Raw genomic sequence first — 19,858 nt, 5'->3', positions numbered from 1 at the left:
CCAGCTGCGCACGGAATCCTTAAGGAGCGTGTTTTCTTCAGTGTATAGCCGTGCCGACACTACCCTTTCACTCTTTCACGCGTGCTACAGTAACATTCTCTATATCCGCTAGCGTGTTCTCTATCAGACACCCTATATACTTTAGGTTGTTAATTATCGATCATAATATCGACGAATAGCGGTGCGACCGAGGGGGAGGGGACAACCTTAGGCTGTTCTTCTAGCACTTTAAACGGAAAGTAGGGACCCCAGTGTTACTGAAATGCTATGAGGCAACGATTGCGCAAAAAAAAAAATATAATAAAAATAAAACGATAAAGAGTAAAATGAGACATTTTTAAATAGAGCGAGCTAACTCTTCGACTCTTTTGAGGCAATATTTTTTTTTTCACGCAATTAGGGTGGCGGCAGTAGCATTAGTAAATTTTTTTTTTCTTTCCTTGATTAAAAATATTGTTTAGTCGTACACACACGGTTCATGCACAATTACAAAAAAGTGTTTGGTTCTCTCTCGGTAGTGGCACGCGCTAGGGCGAGAGGAACAGGCCAAGTATTATGAGTTGGCGCGACGGGAGAGACAGTTGCACATGCAGCTGTACCCTGACTGGTCTTCCCGCGCAAATACCAACCGAACTAAGAAGAGGAAGCGCAAACAAGACACAAACAGTGATCCTGGAGGTACCCACATGCCTCACATCCACACATTCTTACAATCCCCCCTCCCCCTCAGTCATAAGCGAAAAGAGAGCCCCCTGTCCCCTCCACCCCCCCCCCACTCATTATTACATATACTGTTATATTATACATTCTTATATTGCTACACTACATTATGTTGCATGTTTCCCCCCGTCTTAGGGGTTTTGGGTCGATATATTTTATTATATATATTATATATATGATTATATATGACTATATTATATTATATTATTCACACATATACATATACACGCATATACGTTAATATATTTATATATGCAATGTGACTCTATTATACATATGATTTTTTTTTATACAAATCGTGGAAGAGTACGTGCGTGCCTATGTATTTGCATTACACATCGGGAACACCTGACATTTCGCACACGACACGCAACATACATCAGAGACAGACACAACGCATCTTATTATTAATTACGTATACAACTTTGGGGACGCTGGCCATCTTGCATTTTTACAGGGACCTACTCCGCAATCAGACAATCCTGAGCGTTTAATTTTCTCTTACAATTAGCCTTTTTCTATATCTTTTTATTTCTCTTTCTCTATTTCTTTCCTCATCTTTGTCTTTATCTTTGAAATTTTGTTTCTCTAATTCTGAATAAATTCTTATCTTGCACTTTCGTCATCTCTCTTTATTCCCCCATCCTTTTTTATCTTTGCCTCTCTCTCTCTCTCTCTCTCTCTCTGTTATTTTTTTTTCACTATCACTTTGTCATTCTTATATTTTAATTCTCGATTCGTACGTTTATTTTTCTTTGATCGTTTCAATGTTGCCTGGATTCTTGATTTTCTAATTTTATTATTTTCGTTCTATCGTCACTCAGTAACTTTCGTTTAATCGAATCACTCAGTTTATTCTCGACTCCCACATACGAAATTTTCGTTCACTAGCGCTCGTGCGATAGAGCGCTCACATTCATAATTGATATATATATATTTTTTTTTTGTTAGATATATTCCGGAAGTTTGCGTTTATATAATACAAATCACGACATTTCAAACGAGTAGATCTTTGATCGTGTTTTTTAAACCGTTTTTTAACGTTAACGTTGCATGCCATATTATTCGTTTAACGAAGATACGAGTTGTTTATTTTGGAAAATTTAAACGTAAATTTAATATCAAGAAAAAAAAAATGTTTACATCAGCATTTCTTTTTATGACTGAATTGGAAACATCTTCAAAAATGGATTTATACTACGCTTTCAAAATAGACGGTTCGTATCTTTATCAATATTACATATATTGATATGTGTGTGTGGGTCCTTCCCTGAAGACTGTCGATCTCGCTATATCAAAGTTACTTGAGATAGAATTTTACGCAGCTATACCCGCTGTAATTCTTCATTTGTTTAAACTATTTTTGCACAGACTCTATTCTCTTCAACATGTTACATTCGATATTATACATGTACCGTCTTCGACGAAGGTCCTACAATATATATGATCGTCGACAACCCTTTGAAATCGAGGCCAAACAAATCTGTTTCGTTGCTTTTAAATTGTGGGAAATATACATAAATATTTTGATTACCATCTTTTAAGTGATCTATTGCAAAACCGAACATGTATAGCTATTAAATTTCGAAAAAGTCTTTGTTCTTATATCGCGATAATCGATATTCGCGCCCGAATTTCAAGGGGTTGTAACCACCGTTCTGTTACACGCATGACTTAGTTGACATTCGTTAAGTTGGCATTCATCGAAGCATAAGTATATTAAATGCCGAAACTTAAGCACCGATTTACTCCAACTAGATTATGTTCATTATCACATTCGATCGCATACACGACAATCCCGCACGGATTGTCTCTTGACATATATTCATATATATTATATATATATATATATATATATATATATATATATATCATTACCTGTCACTTATTTTTTTCTCACGTGATTGTACAATAGATTACTTCGAATTGATTTTTTATACACAACGGGGAATGTCAATGTCAATAACTACGTCATTCTTTTGACAGAATGTAGCATACGTTAAGTAGTAAAATCCCTCGCTTCCTCGGATAATCCACGATTAATCGTACTAATCACTGCTCTGTTTCCCTTTTCTAGGTAATAACATGAAGAAATGTCGCGCTAGGTACGGATTAGATCAACAAAGCCAGTGGTGTAAGCCCTGCAGGTATGTGTGCAGTGATTTCTCTTGTTATACCTCGCGCTCCAACGACGAGACTTATAGTCCGTCGAATTACCACTTTCGGCGATTATCACTTTCGCGATTCGCGTGTAAATATATGCTAAATCTTACACAAGTCCATCTGGGCCTAACAGTGTCACGTCTATCGACTACTTTTTTGCCTTTTCAATTCGCTGTTGAGACTAAAGTAGAAGGTACGGTACTCATGAAACAAACTTGAGAAAAACAAGATACCGAGTTCTTTCGCGAATAACGTACTGTTCCAGCTAATAACGATCGAATAATTTATTATTTTACGGTATAATCAGTGCTGTAAAAGTTTTTACCAAATAAATTTTTTTGGTCGCGTATAAAAGACTTTCTTCAACATCAGCTCGCGACGATACCGATCACAATTACGTAATATTCTTCATGTTCACCATCTCGTGTCGGTCTCGGACCTCGTTCACGTCATCCACATGTTACCGTGGAACTTGAAAGAGAGGAGACGCAACCAAACGGTGTACCTCCAGAGTCGCCTCGCGTCAAAGGCCACTCGCGTTCGCGGTGACGGTCCTACCCTGGAATACTTGTAGTATAGAAACGAACGAGGAAATAAACAAGGAGAAATAAGAGCACAGAGAGACTGTGCGCTGACAGAAAATGTGTCTTCCAAAAAAAAAAAAAAAAAAAAAAAGGAAAAAAAATAAATAAATAAATAGAAAATCAAAAAAAGAATCGAGCACGATTTGTCTTCTCCAGTTGTGCGAGATGCAACGTTCAACTTGGCTTGTAAATATCGATTTTTTTTTGACTAGCACTATTCTCGTAGTTTGTTCGTGACTTGTCCACGAGTCACTCCTTTTTATTAGCGTCGAATAGTTACTAACTATGCCCTTAATATTGTCACGGTGTAGCCCAAACGCCCCAACTCTCGGCTGGGTTTGTGAATCTTATGGACCTCATTAAAGGGGCGAGGACAAATTCCGTCGATGGTTCCGTTTACAATTTTTGCACGATGAGAGAAAAGAGAGACAGTTTCTTTGTCGAAAGAGAGAGAGAGAGAGCGTCATTTGAGGGGCGGGGGGAAGGGGGAGAGGGAACATAATCTTTGGCATACTCTCGATTGTCTTTGCCAATCTCTCATCGCCCGCGCATGCATGTGGGAATGAATTTAGAAACATGTAAAATTTTCGTGTCGTGAAGCGTGTAAAATTTATACTGTACGATTGTCCTCTGGCTTTTTATTAGTCCCGCCACAGGATCAAGGCTAAAAAAAATGATCCTCACTGGAATACCGGAAGCACTTAGTTTGTTGCATTTGGATTTAGTTAATTGCACTCTGCATTAAATGCACGTAACTTACAATACAATACCGCCTGTATCAATTGTCGTTGTGCCTTCATCGTTGGACGCGTTATCACCCGAGAAAGATATTATATTGAAGGATTGTGTAACGCGTGATAAATTGTAGAGTAATCAAGGTGCGCCAAAATAAATTCCAAAATTCGTCGCGTTGATACAAATATATTTGGGAGACATATTTTCTGATCGATGCAACAGTCGTCGTCACTATATCTTTCGCCGTCTCTCTTCGTTCTGCACTTACTGAAGTTCCAAGTTCATTCGAACGGGCTTGACAATAATCTATGAAGTCTACATGACATTTAAATATTATCACTAATATTAAAAGTTTGATTTTGTAATAATAAAAAATAAAATAAAATAAAATAATATATTAAAAAAAAAAAAAAAAAAAAAAACATTAATATTCTATGACAGTTACATTTCCTCTCCCTCGTTGTATTTTAAAATAAAATATAAAAATAAATATAAATAAATATAAATTGCAATAAATATATATCTTGGCGCGATCGCCGGCTCCGTTTTTGCCCATTTCACTTGTCGCGAAGAACGAAAAGTTGAAAGAACGGTAACACATCCGGGTTCCTCCCCCTTCCCCGACACAGACACGTACGTGTGGGTGACGACACGATACGGGTGCGAGATTGAGGTGGGATATTAAGTCGACGATATGTCTTAGCAAGAGTGCGCCCCTTTAATGGCTGGTGGTTGGTTTTGGCAGCCCAGTGGAGCATGGAGCGGGGATGGGCATCCACGCGAGCATAATCCATCACGGTGTGGGAAGTAGCGCGGGGGCAGGGGTCGGGGCTGGAGGCGGTGGGGGGACGGTGGGGACAGCCGCCGCCCCGCCAAACACCAACACTGCCTCCAATGCCTCCTCGCCTCAGCAAGAACCCACTTATGTTAATCTCTAGTCAAGCCTATCGCCTCCCTTCTACTGCAACACTTCTTCTTAAACAGTGGTCAGTCCCGACTTTGGAAAACCTACGGGCCCTCGTCGGTTCTCGCTATGGTCCCCCGGCCATGTCGTTCGAGAGAGACATGTAAGATATTTCGTTGTACCCCGCGCAGATATTAAAAATCTCTTTTTTTTTCCTTGTATCTGAACGGGGACGTTTTGCGCAGAGTTCAACGTTGGAGATGTCATCGTGAAAAGATAGAAGACGCCATAGCGGGGGACACGACGGTGGCCCGTGTGATGCTCGCATTGTTTCTCATTGTTGTGGCTCTTTACAGCTTATTATTGTTATTTATTTATCCTCTCGTTTAGTTAGAATTTATTCAGTGTTGCCCTTAGCATGGCTGGTCTGTATAATATATACATATATTATATATTATATACATATATATATATTTACGTATACACATATACATATAACAATTATTTGCTCAGATTTCGGAACGTTGTTTGACATATATAGAAGGTTTTTATACATTTTAATTTTTTTTAGCATGGCAGAGTTCGTACGATTAAGATCCGGATGATTGTGTTGTACGGATGTGTTTCTTTTTTTCTTTTTTTTTTTTTTCTTTTTTTTTTTTTTTACTTTTAATGTCTGATCATTTTTTTCTTTTGTAATATTTTTATACGGACAACGTATTTTTATATATACATATAATGCGAATAACCACTCGAAGCACTTCCTTGAAAAAGAACTGCGCTGGCTGACTGCGTAGAATCGCATTTTTTAAATCGATATTTTGCACAATTTCGTGTGTTGTTCAAAGTCTCAGAATGGATTGCAAAGAAGTGCAATATGTTTTTAATAACTATTTTTATCTCCATACAAAGCATTATTTCCTGTTAAATAAAAGGAAAAAGTCTGTTTTAGTCTCTCGATATCTGAAAGAATGTGATATAAGAATTTATGAGAGAAAATTAAAATAAAAAAAATATATATGTATATGAGTTTCTACAACTCTTGAATAAATGTAACATTTATTTCAACTATTTCAGCGTCTAAAATAATACTATATGTTGCAATCCAATCTGAAATTTTCGAATGCCGTCCGTTTTGTCGCGCACGAAAAGGAGTAGTTCAACTTTCGTAACTTTTGTGCAACGCTTTAAAATTCACACAAGTGTGATTGCGAGTTTAATTAGCATCCTCCGATCGTTCTCGGCGGCACGGCCGACGAGAAACTAACTGATTCAGCTGAGAGATAAATAATGAGAGCCAATGGCAGAGCGGCAATATGTCGTCTCGACTGCGAAGCAGTTCTCTAGACGAGGTCGGACGGGCTCACTTATGAAAATTGTGCAGTAGCAAAAAACAAGCCTCTCTCTTCCTCTCGTCATCTCGGAATCTACTACTTTATCGATGTCCATCTTTGTGTTCACGCGACTGTGAAAAAAACAAAAAAAAAAAAAAAAAAAACTTTCCTTTTTAATGCACTTTGCAATTGGTCGCGATATATTCCAAGTTCCACGTAACATAATACCGCTTTAATGCGTCTCGTTAACAATTGAAAAATTGGCTGTCTTAAATCGATAAATCGACACACATCGCGTGTGAAGAAAGAAGGAGGAACCGTGCGAATTTTCGTCGGATCCTCAATCTACGGATAATCAATCAATGATTCAATAGATGCCCCCCCTCCTGATGGCATTTCGATTGAGTTTTATTATTTCGTTTCCACATTGTGTATCTTACACGTTATGCTTGTTACATCTAAGGATCTCTTGAGCATGGCATTTGCGAGCGAGTGATCAGTGTCGAGCAATCCAAGCATCGCCAAAGTCAGACGCGCAAAGATCGTCGTTCACTCTGGCAGAGATCGAGCACGAGAAGAAACGCGCGAGACAATTTTCAATGAATTTGTCGATGAAGCTAGAAAAGCAAATTTGTGCGTCTGACTTTGCGGTGATGACATGAGTGATGGCATGTTTTTTTTTAGTTCGTAACAATTCTCTAGATGTATAACATATTTTTTAACTGATGTATTTCCAACAGTGAGGATTTTCGAATATTAAGACAGAGATGTGTTGATAACCAAATGAAAGTTAATTTAATATGATTATGGATTATCGGAAACTTTTGGCAATTTTCTACAAAAAATATTCGCATTTTCAATCTTGTTTCACAAAATTGCTAAATACGAATAAAAAAAATTAGCAACATATATTCGTCATATCTTATTGTTGGTAAATGATCTCACAGATGGAAATTAATCGTCTTGATATTATTGACGTCGTTAGCCCCAAGCTACCTGTACGAGTGCATATTAATCGATTTCCCGATCATTATTTGCAGACGTAAGAAGAAATGTATCAGATACATGGGGGAGGGAGGAGACGGCGACGGTGAAGCTGACGGTGAAGCCGAGGACGATCATTCGGAGGACAATCTGGGCAGCGTAGGTGAGGCGGGAACTCCCGAGGAAGACGAGTCTCTCAGCAGTCCCGGGGGCCTGTCCGCGTTGTCTAGTCTGGCGAGTCCTTCGCTGGTCTTACCATCACCCTCGAGTCTGTCCAGTCCGTGCCCGTGTCCATTGACGCCCCCGGTGCCCCCGCCGCTGTCGAACACGAGCCAATCGTCACATAATCAACCTACGACGACAGCAACGGCAGCAGCGATGGCTGGAGTAGCGGTGACGACAGCGGCGCAGCAACCAGCTCCGCCACCCCATCGCAATCCCGTCGGCACGAATCCTCATGACATCAACAATCCGCTCAGCGTGAATCAGCTGACCGGACAGTGTATAAAGAGTGAGCCCGCGCCCTCGGGCCCCTCCAATCCGGCGATCAGCGTCACGTAGCCCCGGCCGGACCCACATGACCGAACTGTTGCTACATGCGGTGTCATCTACGGGGTCCGTCTACGTGTGCGCGCGATGAGAAAGTCGGATGACGAGGTGATGAGAGATTGGCGAGTGAGAGAAACTTTTCCATTACCACGGAAAAGTTTTTCACTTTAGTTTCAAAAGGGAAATTTTCCTCGCCGATCTAATTAGGAGGGACCAGAGTTTTAGTACTTGCAAAAAACATTCGAATATAGTCCGAGGGATCGCTCATGATAGTAGGTGATCGTGCTTCATTTATGGGAATCGGATGCGGTCTGCACGAGCAGTATCGTCAATGATCCGGGCACGAGAAGTCGTCGATCGCCGCCTCGTCATTACGAATGATGGTGTTGCCTTCGGTCGTTTTCTCCTGGCATAGTCTCGCTCTTATGCATTCGCCGAAGTACAGGTCATCCAGTGTCCCAAACACATACAAAGTCGGGAATAAGAATTAAGACATTATATACATGTGTAACAAAAAATGAATAAAAACAAATACGATACAGAAATACTCAGGACCAAGTATTTGGCTGTAGTCACCCGTTCGGCAAAGAGAAAAAGATGTAAGCGAGATGTGTAAGCATGAGAGAATATGTATGCGTGCGTGCGTACAAAGCTAGAGAGGAGCAAAAGGTGCACATCTAGTTAATAATGTGGCTAAAAGAATGAACTCGAGGAGGTGTGCACGTGACGCAGCTTGTAGTCCTTGTTACGTTGTGATGCCAATGACTGAGAGGTCATGTTCCTGTGCCAGCTACTATACTCTAGAAAAGTAATTGTATCGCGAACAAGTAGCTAAGAGCGTAAGGTGAAGAGAAAATGAGAGAGAGCCGTAAAAAAAGAAAGAAAATAACAGAACGGAAGTCGCATGCGCGATGCGTTTTATTATCATTTGTTTATTCGACCTCATCTCTCATATATAGGTGTCGAAATACCTATCCATGTATATGTAATTTGTTATTTTTTTAAAAGTCTATACACAGTGCGGTTGATTAGCATGTAAGATATCCTTAATAATTCGAATCCCTGCTCACTTTCTACTCTAATAGTTTTTTCTTCAATACTTTTCTTTCTTCCATACATTCTTTTTTCTTGTTCATAATATTCACTTGGAAATAATGCAATGCGATTGGTATAATTTTATATTATAAATCTCTTTTGCGTGAATCTTTTTTACGAAATATAATAATGTTATTATTTGTACGTATTAATATTAATAATACGTATAAAATAAAACATATTATATATCTCCAATAATCTCTATTATTATATTTACTGTCACAATCACTTAATATCACTTGAGATCACTTTATTTTTTGATTTTCTCGTGAATTTAGTCGTTAATCGATAATTTGTGCGACAAACTTTCGACTGAACAAAGACAATAACCGCGATAAATAAAAAAAAAAAATGTATAGGAAAAGAAACAGAGAGAAGACAACAAAGGATCGAGAAACGCGGACACAAGTTTTTGTACAAAGATCGAGGCGACTTATTAAGTCATTTGCGATTAGTGTTCAAAAAATGACGTGTTTTGGAATCCTGTCTCGTAATTCATTTCTTTTTTGTATTCCTGTTTCTTTCTCTATGAGAATAATTTCTGCTCATCCTTTCCCTATCTCTTATGTGCTAACATAACATAAATAGCGACGTGTATGGTTAAAAAGTTCGTCCGACTTGAGGACTAATATCAATTTGTAATTTGCGCTTTAGAGAAATATCTCTTTCAAAAATCGTTTTAAGAAAAAAAACTTCTATTATTGGAACAATCACATGCATCTCTCGGCAATTATTGAATTATTGAATTTTTAAGAAAAAAATCGTATTATATTCCTTTTGTAAAACAGAATTTAGATTTTATTCGGCTATCTTTTTATTTTTTCTTTCTTGCCTTTATATTTCACATTTTGCGAATATTAAAATAATGCACCATTTTTGTTATATACAAAATAATGTTACATTTTTATCAGCAACTATCGATGTTTTTTTCTTTAATGTACATTATTAAATATCTTGTTTACCGTGATACAAATATAAACAAAAAGGCCTCTTTGATAATGAATGGTAAAGTAAACAAATACTTCAAGATGCGAGTTATTGTTCTAAAAAAAAAAAAACTAACAATAGCGGACGTTTTAAATAAAATAGATGTTGTTAATTGTGCGATAAAAGATTATCTATTTTATTTGTGCACATTTTACTATTGAGACTGCTAGTATTTTAAATTTTTTATTTTTTTATTGATTAAATATTTGATAAATTCAATTTTATGTCTAGAATTTGTGGATTCGATATTTCATTTTACATTATGAAAAAGAAGGTCTTTTTAAATATTTTTTGCGACAGAGCTCATTCGCGATAATATTTTTAAGAATCTTGGATCGCACAATTTTGAGATGTTGAATATATTATAATCGCAACACATTGTTTTAGAGATTTAATTCTGTTTCGTTGTGCGACATTTTTCGGTGCAATTTTAATCTTTTATTATATTACCAGCCAAAAGAGGAAAAGCGCAGCATAATGGGCCCTTTACAACAATTGTTCTGCGAGCGTTTATTTCAGGGGGAGTGCACAGTTTCTCTCTTGTACATAAAAAAAAAAAAAAATATGTTTTATAAGGTGCATTTGTTGCTACGCATGGGAAAGTGCAATGGAGGTGCCAACGAAAGAGTGTCGAGATCGCGCGCGTTTGCGTGCCACGAAACAGAAGCGTTGACGTTGACGCGAGTGTATGCGAACGTCGGTGAAAATATTTTCTTTTTTCTCTTTACTTTTCCTTCCGCAATGTGTTCTTTTTTTCCTTTTCTTTTTTTTCATCCGACTGAATCGCACGGTGTACGTACGTCCGTACACGGCGAAGACCGCGACTGTAAAAACGCGTCGCTGAGTATAGCAGCAAAACTAAACGTGCCATAACAACATCATGCCAATATTAATGATAATACGCATATCGGTTTTTTTTTTTTTTTTAACATTACGATTTATTCGAATTGTTCTGTCAGTCGTGAAGCGTCAGGCACATCGACGCGAAAATGTCCTTCCTCCCCCCCGTCCTTTTTGTTCGCCCTCTTAACTTCACCTATCCCTCCTCTTTCATTTTTTTTTTTTTTTTTTTTTTTCGTTTTCTTCGTTTGTCGGTCGAACTCGTTGCATAGACTGAAAGCAGCATTTAATACAAACTTTCTTGCAAATGTAACGCAAGTCTCATTTTGATCTCTTTACGTTATCGAGTCGGAAACGAAACGAGAAAATAGATTTATATATATATATATATATATATATATATATATATATACACACACTATATATTAAACTTTTGAATTTAACATGAATTTTTGTGTATACAAAAATGTTCGATCGAGAAACCGAAGTATCTACCTACCTATTTACCTTCCCACCTATCTACCCGTTTACTATTCGAACAAGTACGGGGCAAGGACGACCAGCGACGTCTCACGAGAGACGAGTACGAGAGGAAAAGAGACGACGAAGACCTATCACTACTACTGGTTGTACTGACAGACGTAGCCACTACTATGAGAAAACAAGACTCGCAGTCGTGCGATATTTGAATATTGTATGCGTGCTTGTATGCGACGGTGAGGAGGATGACGCGAGCAGTCTCTTCGAAGACAGACAATCCTCGGAAGTGAGAATTCGCGAAACTTTTCAAGGAAAAGGATGTCCGCTCGCGCCTCTCCTCCCTCCCATTTCACTTTCCTAGAAACGAGACAACGTCGCATAGGATTCGGCAGTGGACTGCTCAGAGATGCGAAAGCGTCTTCGCGTATATTAGGGAGAAACAAAGGAGAGAGAGAGAGAGAGAGAGAGAGAGAGAGAGAGAGATAAAGAGACGTATCTGTCGGACGCAGAGTAAATAATCCTCGGCGGACAAATTCGCTCGATATGGCCTACAGTCCGCTCGAGAGGAGACAGTATCGAGATGCGCTCGCAAAGTACGCTAGAAAACGACAACTCCCTTTCCACGATGACGAGCGAATGACCAAGGTCCGCTCGAGCCGACCTGTCCTGATTCGGTGCTCGTGTCTCGCTTCAGAGGAGTGGTTGTACTATATTGTAAAGTATCAATCGACAGTTCTCAGCTGCGTTGTACAGTGTTTTCTAAGTATTTAGGTTGATAGCGTGTAATTGAGAAGAAAAAGGAACATTGTATTTACATTAATAAGTGATCTGTATCAAATTCATTCTCGTATAGCCTGTACTCCTACTCATGTAGATGCTAAAAGTGATTTGTGTCATAAAGAAAACCTATAAATAAAATTAGCACTTTGAGAACGTTGTTCGGCCGCGTGTATTACTTCTTTCCCCGTTTCCCATTTATTTGTCTTTCGGTTGCAGAGTATTAGGAGAGATTTTTATTTCAAATTTTTTTTTCATCCGAATCATGAATATTCTTTCAGAAAGTGTCACGCGGATTGACGAGTCTTGAATTGCAACCACTTAAACAAGCTTAACAAAAAATCACTGTTTGCACTTGGGTGGACAAACGTCTCGTGCATCCGAGAAGAAATGTAAATTTAATACGTTGATCGCATTCAGAGTGTACACATTTGGCCGTTTAAGATTGCAGTTAGCCACAAAGATTCCGGCCAGTTTCGCGACACTGTTGCATCTGTATACACAGGCGGTCCCGTCGTTGGCAGGTCTGCCTCGATCGTTTCTCGCGCACGGATCAAACATGTAGAATTTACCGTAATGCTGCATCACGGCTACCGCTAGATTGGTCGTATGGAGTATTCCGGCGCAATTCGCGCGGAAAAACATAGCAAGTGCCTCGGAGAGGTCGAAGGTATGTAGTATCCCCGCGACGGTGTGATTGTGAACGTGGATGGTGGCCCGGAGATCGCCCACGATGAACACTGTGAGCAGCTCGCTGGGTGAGAGATTCCTGACGTTTGCGCGAGAACAACGTGCGCTATCCGAGTACAGCGAATCGCCGTATTTAAGCACAGCGTCGATCAGTTCGGGCGTCCACGTGGACGGCACGTGTAGCAATCCGACTACAATGGCAACCGCTGCAATCGCCGTGCTCTGGTTACCTCTGTTCCTCAAGTTGAAAACGCGATGATACATATGTAAGCTGCCACGTAGAACATCAAGCTCTTCATCTACGACGGTGAACTGGTTCAACGGCTCCACGTCCAACGTAGCGATATTCTTCGCGGAGATGATCGGCACGAGTGACGAACTCCGGTCTAAGTAAAGCCGAAAACCAGCTGGACACGGCAAGGGCTCTATCACGACAGTCTTTGCGATCACTCGACACATCTCAAAAGTCCCGTATCTCTCGCGCGGATCGATGTTTGCGAAAATTGCGTCGTACAGGGGTTCCATGCAGGCGAACCACATCGTGCACGAGGTTCCACGGGGATCTGGCAGACCCTGATCGCTTCTCGCTCTAGGATCATACATGAAGTAGATGCCCAAATCCTTCCAAATGGCGAACATGTTGCGATCGATCACTAGAATGCCAGCACGATTATTCTGGAAGAATTTCCGTAGACCTTCCTCGAGTAAAATCGGAGATGACGGTCGTTCTCGTCGAATCTCATTTATCTTGTCTTTTTCGATCTTTGTTTTCTCCTCTTGTCCTTTTTTCTTTTCCTCTTCCGTATCGAGAGGCGCGACTACTAGACCGTTTACAGTGTTGGGCTCGGTGTCAGCAGTCAACACGTTGACACCTTGAAAACAATGTTACAAGAATAAAATTTTACATCAACTGCTATCAGAAATAAATACTCAAGAAATTATATCAAACTACCAATCGATATATTCAATAATCATGAGAAGAAAAAACTCACCGACATAGAAAACTCTGATAATATCCTTCGGTCTCAACCTTGACTTGATCGGTCTCGTCTTCTTCGTCTCCCGATGAACAGCGCTGCCGATTGCTAAAATCTCGTCCATGGTTTTCTTCGTCCAGGTGACGGGGCTCTTTACGATCGACATTCCAAGCGCGACGACGCAATTCGCCGCCGTTTGTCGACCGCGCAGTACTTCGGGGAAGACTTCGTCGCCCTGATGGTAGCTGCCACGCAAGATCGCCCGCGCCTCACCTGGCAGTTTTTTGTAAGCGTTCAAAGGTGGCAGATTTGCCGGTCGGATCGCCGGACTGGGATCGAGTCTCTCCGGTTTATCCCGGTCTGATACGTCGATCGCGGTGATCTGATAGTCGTCCACCGTCCCCAGGTGACGCACAAGATACTCTACGAGGAGACTCGCGTCCCTAAATCTGAATACTCGCGGTATCGTCGTCGCGGTTTCGTCCACAACGATAGACCAGTCGGGTATCAAAGCATAGTATGCCTTGTCGATCTTCCATATGGCGATATTTCGATTTCCTGGAGTTATCAGCGCGCCGGCGTTGTACTTGTCGAAGAACCTGTCGATACCGGTTCGCAGATCCTGAATCTTGGGCGGTCTCCCCATAAGATTTCCCGCTTGAACGCAGTCCTTGATCGTTAGAGCGATGCGTCGACTGGATAAGAAGAATTCGCTGATAATCTCATTCACCAGGGGCACAAAATCCACGCCCAGTCGCTCAACGCATTTCGAATGCAGTTTGTCGCCGGTGATGATAATTTCATCAAGTACGGACGGCGTCCAGTTTCTCGGTTGATAGACCTTAATTTATTTTTCACGTACATTTTTTGACTTAATCTCTATTTTCTTCTTCAATCGATTAACATAATTATCGTTAATTGTACAGTTCAACACAAAAATAACTTTTTCTGAAAGAGTTATTTCTTTTAATATTGAATATGATGAAGCAATTGAAATAGTCATTCAATGATAAAAAAAACTAACGGGAAATAATTATTTCTCTTTCCTGTGTGTTTTTTTTTTGTTAAACTGTAAATTATAATATTATTATAAATTATTATATATTTTTTAAACTGTAAATTGCTTCTTTAAAAAATATTTTATCGCGTCAAATTTTTAAAAAAATTCGAGAAAAAGAGATTAAGTGCGTATAAAGACACCTTAGAAAAGACGACGGCTATCGCGGCAACGGCCGCGCTCTGTCTACCACGATTTGCTTCGTCGAACCTCTCGTCCGTCATCGTGACGTTGCCGTCGATGCTCCAGACACCGTCGTCGAGTTTGGGAAAGTGGTGCCATAGGTCCTCCGCGGAGGTGGTCTTTTTGACTCGCTGTGCCTCGGCTACTCGCGTCTCGTACGCATTCTCGACCGTGACGGCGTCGATGAGGAAATCGTCGCCTTGTTGGGCGACTTCTCCAAGGACGCCAGCCAACGAGGGGATGTCGGTGAACCACATCACCGCCGCGGCTCCATCCTTGTTTCCGGGTTGGCCGCGAGCATTTCTGCCTCTAGGATCCATAGTGAAGTACATATCGCCCTCCTTCCAAATCGGCATCATAACGTTACCCTGACGAAACACTCCCATCGTGTTTCCCTCGAAGAACTGCTCCAGCAATCTCGTCACGTCTGCCGTTTTCCCGCCGATGGACTCTTCTTCAAGGCCAATCGATATTCGATTGACACCTATGGTGAAATCCTCCGGAATCTCCGACGGGAGAAGATAATTCCTGGGCGATTCCTCCTCAGCCTCCGCTTCGGGCAGATTTACTAGATTCTCGACCGTGAGTTTGTCGCCGATCTTCAGGATGTCGTCCACAAGCTCGCGATACCACAAATGAGGATTGTAGAGTTTAGTCATGGCCAAGGCCGTCAAAGAGTTTGCAGCCTGCTGTTTGTCTCTCGTTTGCCTTCGGAAGACCGTTTCATTTCCTTGCTCGATGGAACCCAGAAGTAGAGCGCCGGTGTCGCCCAAACTAGAATAGTTATTCAGATCCGGCATAATCGGTATTCGTTTATCCGCTTCGATCTCCTCATCTGTCATTGACGTGCCAATAGAGACGTTCTTTAACTCGTGTATCATGAAATCGTTATCTTTGAGATCCTCCCCTGCGTTCTTCTTGATGAGATTCGCCAACGTCGAAAGATCCAATGTACGCACCACGCAGGCAGAATCCTCTTCGTCTCTCTCCGCTGGCAATTGGCCTAGCTTATTCCGAGGATTTGGATCAAAGTAGTAATAAAACGTTTCCTTGTCCTTGTCTTTCACTTCTTCCTTGACTTTCCATACTGCCACCGAGAGTCGCCCCACCTCGACTATTCCGTACTGTTTATCCTCGAAGAACCGACGTAGTCCTTTCTCCAAATTGAGTAACTCGGAGTCATCTGACGCCAATAGATTGCCGATAACCGCCGCTTCCTCCAGATCGATGGTCACTTTTCGATTCTTGAAGTACAAGTTCTTTTTCAGATCTTGAATGAGAAGCGGCCTCTCGGTTTCCTCTTCCGTTTCGGCAGGTTTGTACCAGTTGTAATAAGCATCGCCCTCTTTGACAGCCTCGTCGACAGTCTCACTAGTCCACTTCGCCGGTGGAGTTTCCCACGCGCTCACTAGAGCTACCACCGGCATAGCGAGACCCTGAAGTCCCTGATTTTCCTCTTCGAACGACTCGTCCTCGTTGGAAATTTCGCCGCGCAACACCCACGTTTTACCTTCCACGCCGGGCTGAAATTCGTTCCAAGGTCGAGCGCCGGCCACGTCGTCCGCGATCGCGACGTGTCTGATTGTGAACCGGTCGTTCTTCTTCGCCGGATCGACGTTCTTCAAAAGCAGCGTGGTCAACGAACCGACATCGGGAAATTGAATCACACAGCAATTTCCTGCATCCTTATCCCTCGGTGTGGTTTCCTCCTTTCTTTCCCTCTCCGCGATTCTGATGCCGACGGTATCGCAAGGTCGAGGATCAAACAGATAGTAACAATCGTCCTGACTCCAGATTGCCACCGCCATGGACGTGGTTTCGATTATACCTTCTTTGTTTACCAAAAAAAACTCTTCCACCGCCTGTTTCAGGTTTAACACCGACGGAATCTTGGAGCTGAGTGTGCCGATCACAGTGATTAGATCCACGTCTATCACGAATCTTCGATCATTCACTTGGAGCCTCATGTCATTCAAATCAGCAGCCGTCATCGTCTTTATCATTGGCTTTTCCAACTTGACGCTAGTATAGAGTGAATCACCGAGCGTCAAAATCTCATCTAGCTTCGACCTCATCCACGCTTTTACCGGATAAACCTTCTTCACGGCAATAGCTGCCCCGCAATTGGCCACGTTCTGGCCACCTTTACCCTTGTAGATCTCGCTGCCTTCGTGAGTCAAACCGTGAAGAATCGCCATTTTTCCGGGTAACTCTCTGAACGTGGACGGCACGTTGACACGCATGTCGTCGTAGGAATAGCCGGTGTCAAAATCATTCCGTCTCACCAGTGGTTCCGCGGCGAACCAACGATCGATGCTGTAATTCGAGATAGCGATCGACAACGGCTCCCTGCGTATCCTCGCGAGTGCGTGTGACTTGTCGTCTTTAGGTACCGGCTTAGTGCAATCCGTCTTGTATTCGTCAAGCAGATCGGTGGATCGTAACATGCTCTTCCGGATTACTGGGAGACCATCGGGTAAACGATCGATAAAACCGCGACCGACCTGTATTTTTCTACAATATTTTATTCGAACCTTCTCTGCGTAATTATTTTTATTCTTACGTAAGGGAAAAATATATAGCATATATATTCTGAAACCCCTGAATATTTTTTTAATTGCAACTTTTCTCATCAGTTTGCAATTGATTTTTCTTTAGCGAATATATCAAGAAAAGTCATCATTTTCCCATCATAAATCTTTGCAACTGAATCTTAAATTAAAATTCTATTAAAGTAAGTTCTATCTGAAATTGACTGAAGAACGCTTTGTTAATTTTTTAATTCGATAAAGTATATTTTAATAAAAACTTTCTCGAAAAGCTCTTCTTTTTCAATCACTTGTAAAATTATTTATAATTACTTGGAAAATATTAATGCCTTGACATTTTCATTAAAGAAAAATTATCTTTTCAAATTAGTTAAGAATCTGCTATTAAAAAGACATCAGAAAGCTTTTAGAGACAGTCTGTAAATCAGCCTCAAAGTAAAAAAAAAAAAAAAACAACTGCTGTTATCATTACCTCTGTAACGCGTAGCACGATAACTTTGTCGATGCAATATCGAGAGTCGTAGCGCAGATCCAGATTCTTCAGCAGATGATCGTGCAGATCATCTAAGCATTTAAATCTTATCAGGCAGGCCGCACCGCCGGGACGATGCAACCCGGTCTCATCGCATGATGCCGGGTCGTAATACAGAAAACTTTTGCCATCAGGAGATTGTCGCCAGACAGCGACGGAACTACCCTGCGCGGTGATCACTCCAGAATCATTGTCCCGTAGAAACTTATGCAGACCCTGGGCGAGATCGGTGCAACCGATGGACCCACTCAAGAGATTGCCGTGGATACCGCTATCCTCGATGCCGACCAAAATCTTGTAGAGACCGATGTAGAACTCGTTGTGCACTCGGTCCGTCCTCAAGTACTCGTCGTCCTTCAATCGCGCCCTCGCGGCGCTTGTCCGGAACAATCTGTCACCGTGCTCGAGCACCTGGTCCACGTGATCCCTCGTCCACTGCTTTGGCTCGAATAGATATCCGTAAGCGATAGCCATGATCGAACACGGTGCTGCTTGTCGCCCGCGGCTTCTGAACTTAAACCGAGGATCGCTCATCGCGCAAGAACCCCGAAGAATGAACGAACGCGACGTGAGAACTCGAAAGCGATGCCATCGTTTCCCGAAATCGTAGCGAGATGAAATCTTCTCTTTTCCTTCGATTCGATCTACGTCACCTTCGCCGATATTCTCCATTATCTTTTAACTTTACGTCCAACCTAACGTCCAAGATTTATTTCTGTTGAAATCTCGCGGTCTTCATACATTATTTCAACTGATCCGTACAAACATGAAATTTCTTTCCCATAAAAATAGATGAAGGAAATTTACGAGAGATTTATTAAATTTTTATGTCTTGTGAGATTGCTTTAGACACTTGTAGATTTACGAGGATGATCGAAATGTGATTTGTTGTAGGAGAGAAAGGACGGCTGTCAAAAGAAATGTTTGGTCGATTTTGACAGCCCAAAACCAAAACAAAAAGTATCGATCGGGTGTCCTGAAAAAAACCATGTATATAGCTCCTGCGATACTTTATATTTTTCGAAACGAGTTGTGACATATTTGAGACATAAGATATAAAAAAGAATTTATACGCTTCTTCTTAACGATAAGAGGAATGTACAGGAGCGATAAAAATATAAAGTATACCTAAAACTTTATTACATCAACATATGAAAAATGTAATAAATATTATAAATACACAAGTATGTATAAAGTAAAGCCAAATACACAATCTGTTTTTTATTGTAATAATATCAACGTTTCCTTAGTCGAGTAACCGAGTTATGTACAATGTAACGATAACGGAAATCAAGTATTGTAGTTTCAAACAGTTTCCAAAAAATTGGATACAAGCGGAACCGGAAACTGTATTCCAATAATCGGAAAATGCTGTAATCGGTCGTTGTAACGGTAACAAAATTTTTTTGATTAGCTTCCACGCAAAAATTATTTACTTTTTATTTACAACGCATATATCTTTTTTTATATATATATATATATATATATATATATATATATATATGTATATGTATATACTTAACTGATCTAATCAGATTATTGTAACAAGTTACCAAAAAATATCTACACGTAAAAATATAGATATATATATATATGTACGTGTATATACATATATAAACACGCATACACATATCCGCGCGCGCGTATGTGTGTCACGGCTGTAATATAATCATATAAACTATATATATATATATATATATATATATATATGTATGTAT

The 19,858-nt window shown here is 40.7% G+C and overlaps 2 protein-coding genes across 6 annotated transcripts in view; one reads left to right on the top strand and one right to left on the bottom strand.

The window, feature by feature from the left end:
* The window catches only part of LOC140675283 (uncharacterized), a 32,672-nt gene extending 22,906 nt beyond the window's left edge, over window positions 1–9,766 (top strand). The window contains exons 8-10 of one of the 5 annotated variants that reach the window (XM_072909614.1): window positions 519–678; window positions 2,798–2,867; window positions 7,481–9,766. In XM_072909614.1, the coding sequence (XP_072765715.1) occupies window positions 519–678; window positions 2,798–2,867; window positions 7,481–7,985 (735 nt within the window). In that variant the 3' untranslated portion in view covers window positions 7,986–9,766. The other 4 variants (XM_072909616.1, XM_072909617.1, XM_072909613.1 and 1 more) reach the window with 4 other exon arrangements.
* A 2,647-nt stretch (window positions 9,767–12,413) lies between these two features.
* LOC140675296 (uncharacterized) lies at window positions 12,414–19,852 on the bottom strand. The gene is made up of 4 exons (XM_072909645.1): window positions 18,081–19,852; window positions 15,020–17,563; window positions 13,835–14,660; window positions 12,414–13,714 (listed from the first exon to the last, which is right to left on the bottom strand). The coding sequence occupies exons 1-4, from the start codon at window positions 18,810–18,812 to the stop codon at window positions 12,495–12,497; spliced, it is 5,322 nt and encodes a 1,773-aa protein (XP_072765746.1). The 5' UTR covers window positions 18,813–19,852; the 3' UTR covers window positions 12,414–12,494.
* Between the last annotated feature and the right edge of the window lie 6 nt (window positions 19,853–19,858).

This window comes from Anoplolepis gracilipes, chromosome 17 (assembly GCF_047496725.1).
Source record: "Anoplolepis gracilipes chromosome 17, ASM4749672v1, whole genome shotgun sequence".
In the NCBI taxonomy this organism is placed as follows: domain Eukaryota; kingdom Metazoa; phylum Arthropoda; class Insecta; order Hymenoptera; family Formicidae; genus Anoplolepis; species Anoplolepis gracilipes.
Note: the sequence above shows the minus strand (reverse complement) of the source record. Positions and strands in the feature narration are given on the sequence as shown.

Bases quoted from the DNA above. Each gene is read 5' to 3' on its own strand.
- LOC140675296 (XM_072909645.1), bottom strand. From the start codon at position 18,812: ATGGAGAATATCGGCGAAGGTGACGTAGATCGAATCGAAGGAAAAGAG. The intron at 14,661-15,019 runs GTGTCTTTATAC...AAATAAATTAAG, and splicing joins TAGCCGTCGTCTTTTCTAAG to GTCTATCAACCGAGAAACTG. The intron at 13,715-13,834 runs GTGAGTTTTTTC...ATTGTTTTCAAG, and splicing joins TATCAGAGTTTTCTATGTCG to GTGTCAACGTGTTGACTGCT.